This window comes from Gekko japonicus, unplaced genomic scaffold (genome assembly GCF_001447785.1).
Source record: "Gekko japonicus isolate JY-2015 unplaced genomic scaffold, Gekko_japonicus_V1.1 scaffold2051, whole genome shotgun sequence".
Taxonomy (NCBI): domain Eukaryota; kingdom Metazoa; phylum Chordata; class Lepidosauria; order Squamata; family Gekkonidae; genus Gekko; species Gekko japonicus.
This window is the reverse complement of record NW_015174330.1, coordinates 228,353-233,867: the sequence shown is the minus strand read 5'-3', so window position 1 is coordinate 233,867 and position 5,515 is coordinate 228,353. Positions and strand designations below refer to the sequence as shown.

General features: G+C 48.2%; 1 protein-coding gene across 1 annotated transcript in view; it reads right to left on the bottom strand.

Moving 5' to 3' along the window:
• ALAS2 (5'-aminolevulinate synthase 2) overlaps positions 1–5,515 on the bottom strand; it is a 30,033-nt gene that overhangs the window by 20,299 nt on the left and 4,219 nt on the right. The window contains exons 2-3 of the mRNA XM_015424251.1: positions 3,187–3,374; positions 1,090–1,212 (exon numbers count right to left, since the gene is read on the bottom strand). Coding sequence (XP_015279737.1) covers positions 1,090–1,212; positions 3,187–3,361 — 298 coding nt within the window. The 5' untranslated portion in view covers positions 3,362–3,374. The remainder of the gene's footprint in view (positions 1–1,089; positions 1,213–3,186; positions 3,375–5,515) is intronic.

Here is a 5,515-nt window from a genome sequence, read left to right as displayed (position 1 = left end):
CAGACTCGAAGCTTAACATTAAATCTCTATTAGGCAATTCGCATAACAGTCCATGCATTCAAGTCCATCTGAATACATAACAGAAAGGACCGCCTGAGAGACCGCCTTTCCCCGTATGTTCCCCCGAGAGCACTGTTATCCGGGACACAAAACCGCCTGGTCCCCCCTGGCCCTAGTGATGCTAAGTTAACAGGAACAAGAACCAGGGCGTTCTCCCTAGCTGCACCAACGCTATGGAACGAGGTCCCAACTGAAATTCGAGCTCTGTGGGATCTGTTCCGACAAGCGTTCTAACAGCCCTGGCCACACTGGCCGTTCCACATAAGCACTAGCACTTTATACGGATGGCCGCCAAATCTCAATAGGTTGTATTTATTGTAACGTTTTATGGTTTTATGGTATGGTATTGTATTAGTTGTGATAACTGGTTTTAATTGTATACTGGTATTAATTATTTGTAAGCCGCCCTGAGCCACCTTGGCGGGAGGGCGGGGTAAATGTTTGATAAATAAATAAATAAGGAGTTCGTCAGCCGCTCTGAGACTCCTTCAGGTAGTGAAGGGCGGGGTCTAAATCCAATCTCTTCTTCTTCCTGTCGCTATCCACTCCATGGTACTTTGTACTAGGCTTGCCAACCTCCAGGTGCGGCCTGGAGACCTCCGGGGACTACAATTGATCTCCAGACGACAGATCAGTTCCCTTGGAGAAAATGGCCACTTCAGAAGGTGGCCTTATACCCCATTGAAGCCCCTCCCGTCCCCAAATCCCACCCTCATCAAGCTCCACCCCCAAAATCTCAAGGTATCTCCCAATCTGGAGCTGACATCACATAATATACCCTGGGCTGGATCCAGTGGTACATTCCCATTAACAGAGTGGAGGGGAAGATTCGCACTGATTTCAGCCTCCTGCTGCAAAACCTCTGACTCTCCCTTAGGCTTGCCACCAGGGGTCATTTTGTAGAAAAAGAGGTGCAGGAGCTCATTAGGGGTGGGGGGGGGGTGCGCCAGAAGGGATCCTCGCCTAGGGTGCAAAATAAGCTGGGGCCGGCCCTGTTCCCAACCCAGAGCTGGCGACCCTCTTTTGTACCTGACTTGAAAGCTCTGATATCCTCCTGGAGCTCAGGTTTGGCCTCTTGCACAAAGGCCCGATGCCCACCCTGGTGCTCAGACTCGATAAAGGGGCACTGAGTGGTGGGGAGAGGCACAGAGCCTGGAGAGAGAGAGAGAGAGAATGAATGAATGAATGAATGAATGAATGAATGAATGAATCCAGGGTTCTTGTCACGCAGCCTGTAAAATCAACATCGCTAACACTTTATGATACTGAACTGTTTTCTAATGAACTCTTTTTAGATGATTTCATGATAACTTAATTGTTATTTATGTATTTACTTTTATGTAAGCCTCCCGGAAGGAGCTGCGCCTCAACTGAAAAGTCCCAGACTCCTCAGCCTTTCCTCATAGGGAAGGGGCTCCAACCCCCTCACCATCTCAGTTGTCCTCCTCTGTACTTTTTAAAGATCGGCGGTGTCCTTTTGGAGATACGGTGACCAGAACTGTACACAGTAATCCAAATGAGGCCGCACCAGAGGTCTATTACAATATCGGCCCATTTTATTTTCAATCCCTTTCCCAGTGATTCCCGAACACAGAGTTTGCCTTTTTCACTGCTGTAGCAGACTGGGTTGACTTACAGAACTAATGAGCTTGAACTTCACAGCTCTTTAAAAAAACAACGACACCCACACCACTGCGCCCATGGGCTTTGTACAGGGCTCTTTTTGTAGAAAAAGCAGGGTGGGGTATAAATCGAAGAAATAAATAATAAACCCCCCCTTAATAATCTACCCCTTTAGCAGGGGTCAAAAGGGATGTTAAAACAGCCCTGGAGTATATAAGAACATAAGAAGAGCCCTGCTGGATAAGACCAAAGTCTCATCTAGTCCAGCATCCCAACAACAGGCCACAAGGGCCAAGGCCTTCCTCTAATGTTGGAAGTGGTACCTATTTATCTACTTGCAATTTCTTGCTTTCGAACTGCTAGGTTGGCAGGAGCTGGAACTAGAGATGGGAGCTCACTCCGTCATGCGGCACCCGGGTCTCGAACTGCTGAACTACCGACCTTCCACAGCCTGCAGTTCAGCGTCTTAACCACTTGAGCCACCACAGCTCTGAACAAATATGACACACACGTTTTTATTGAAAAATTTGCTTTTTTAAATTAACATTAAATTAGACTGTGTGAAAGAGCCGCATGCGGCTCCCGAGCTGCAGTTTGGCCAGCCCTGCGCTAGACTCTTTTCTTTTCCATAAAGGACTAACACAGCTACCCCACTGGAACTACCATTTTTCTTTTTTAGATATATCTTTTTTTTTTAGAAAGTAAAGATGTGAAGGGGATACAGAAATGAAAAAGGGGTTGCATATCACAATTATATATATTGAAAAATAATTACGTAACACAGGGTGTATGAAACAAAAAGCATTTCTCCCCTATACCCCCCTTCATTATAATTTTCAAAACACTATCTATAAAATACAATAATGCTTCTGTTGGGAGTATATTTATATTCAACATTTTGGATTTCAAACTCCATAACTAATCTGATTTACATCTATATTATTGATTTCATCTTTACTACATATTTGGTATTATATATTTTTGCCAACTCTACCTTTCAACAATACTATACAACATGGGAGTTAAACATGCGGCCCGGGGGCCAGATGAGGCCCCCGGAGGGCTTCTATCAGGCCTGCAGTGGAACTGGCTGTCTTCTGCTTCTTCCAGTTCTGCTGCTGCTGCGTCATCGTAGGTTTGCAGCTTACAGATACACACCTGAACAGCATACTCAAGATTGCAACAGCACAGACATTTTGATGCAATAATTCAGAGCAAGAGGTGTCAAGTTATCAGACACTGTTAAATAAGCAAAATATTGCAAGAGTTCTAATGTTTTAAGCATGTTTTTATTCTAAGTAAAAAAAAAAACCCTTTGTGTTTGTGTCCTTTATAAAGTTTATATCTCCGCTACCTGGCATTACATTTTATGACACACACGGCCTGGGCCCGACAAGGTCTCATTTATGTCAGATCCGGCCCTCGTAACAAATGAGTTTGACACCCCTGCTATAGGACTACTATTGTGAGGGGGACATCTCTCGGACCCACCCTTGGTCTCACCGTTCTCCCCGCGGGGCGCTTTCCCACGTTGCCGATCCGAAGCAGAGCAGGAGAAGGTGCGTGCCACCATCACTGGGCAGCGCTGAGCACTGGCCACCAGCAAAGGGCGAACTTTGCGGAGGAAGACGGTCGGGTCCCGGCTCACGAAGGGGCAGTGCTGGAGAAGGGAGGCCATCGTGCCACTTTTGCTACCCGGAGAAAGAGAGAAGAAGAGAGCCAGGAGAGCATCATTATACACTGGTTGGGATCAGGGATCAGCACTGAAGCGGGGGCAAGGCCCCTCCGCCACAGAGCCTTTTGTTGTTGTTGTTCAGTCGCACAGTCGAGTCCGACTCTTCGCGAACCCCTGGACCACATCACGCCAGGCCTTCCGGTCTTCCGTCGTGCTCCAGAGTTTGCTCAACTTCATGTCCGTTGCATCGATGACACTGTCTAACCATCTCGTCCTTTGCCGTCCCCATCTTCTTTGACCTTCGATCTTTCCCAGCATCAGGGTTAGGGTTAGCACTCCAGTGAGTGCTCCCTTCTCCTTTGGTGGCCAAAGTATTTGAGCTTCAGTTTCATTATCTAGGGATGCCCATCTGGCCAGGAAAGACAGAATTCTTATTTTTCGAGGCTTCAGTGCCCCGTTCCCCATCCCAAGCTCACAGGCTGCTGAGACATGCATTTATGAACCCCACCCCACCCCGCTTCAAGGAGCTCAGGACCACACACATAGTTCTCGTGTTATTTTGTCCTCAGAGCAACCCTGCGAGGTAGAAAAGGCTAGATCTGAGTCCAGTAGCATTTTAGAGGCCAATAAGAGTTTTGGGTCTGTGAACTGTCAAGACTCAAGAGTTCCCTAATTGTTAGATAGCTGTGAGGTAGGTTGGGCTGAGGGAGAATGACAGCACTCCCAAGTCACCCGGCCAACTCTGCGGGCGGAGTCAGGCTTTTCCTTTGACTCTGTAACGCAAAGGTCCAGGCTTTTCCTTTGACTCTGTAACGCAAAGGTCCCCAACGTGGCGCCCACTGACCCCTTTTCTGTCACCCGCCAAGCAGGCTCGTAGCCAGGATTTTTTAAGTCAGGGGGCATTTAGATTTCTCCTTCCCTGCACCTGCCACCGTTCGGAGGCCCTGGGCTGGATGGGAAGTCAGGGGGGCCCTGGCCAGTATGTCAGGGGGCCTAGCCCCAAGATGCCCCACTGTTGCTACGGACCTGCCGCCAAGTGTTCTTAGGAAGTGGGCAGTGTTCCCTCTAAGCTCACACCAGCAGCTGCATGTGGAGGAGCGGGGAATCAAACCCGGTTCTCCCAGATTAGAGTCCGCGCTCCTAACCACGACACCAAACTGGTACGCATAAAGTTTATTCTACTGCATTTATCTATGGCACGGCCATTATGTTAGGCGCTTCCATAAGCGACTCTGAGTGCAAAATCAGAACGGGCACCAGCTGTTTGGGGTTAGCTCCCTCGGGAGTTGCAAGATGCACCTTAAGAGGAATGAACATTTGGAGTGTAGAGATATTTGTGACAGCGAGACGTTCACAGGGAGGGCGTGAGTATCTGTCGGGAGTTGATAAGCTCGGAGTTACCCAGCTCACAAAAGACACACCCTGTCCCAGCTGGGATGATTGCACCAGAGAGCTCAGTAAGGACGGATCTTGGCCCTTAAGGAAGCATGCTGAATAGGGTTGACAGGTCTGGGTTGGGAAATACCTGGAGATGTTGAGAGTGAGGCCTGGGAGGGACAGGATTTGGAGGGGGAGAGGAACTTCAGTAGGGTATAATGCCATGACACTCTTCCCTCCAAGGGGGCTTTCAGAAACACTCAATAACACACTTTTAATCCACTGTCAATGCACTTTGCAACTGGGAAAATCCACTGAATAACACACTTTTAATCCACTTTCAATGCACTTTGCAACTGGGAAAATCCACTTAATAACGCACTTTTAATCCACTGTCAATGCACTTTGCAAGAGAAAACCCACTTGCAAATAGTCGCTGAAGTGGATTGAAACGGCATTATTTAACATGCGTGAAAGCCCACCAAAGCAGCCATTTTCTCCACGGGGACAAATACCTGGAGATCAGTCATCCTTCCAGGAGATTTCCAGAGCCAGTGTTCCCTCTAAACTGAGTTAGTGTGAGCTAGCTGACAGTTTTTCAGCCTCCGGCTCACACATTCTTGTCTTCGCTCAGGAAGGGATGGCTCCAGAGCAAACGAATTTATGCAGCAGCCAAATCGCTCGCTCACCACTTTAATGCCAGTAGCTCACAAGGTAGGGTTTGTGCTCACAAGACTCCACAGCTTAGAGGGAGCAATCCAGACCCCACCTGGACATAGG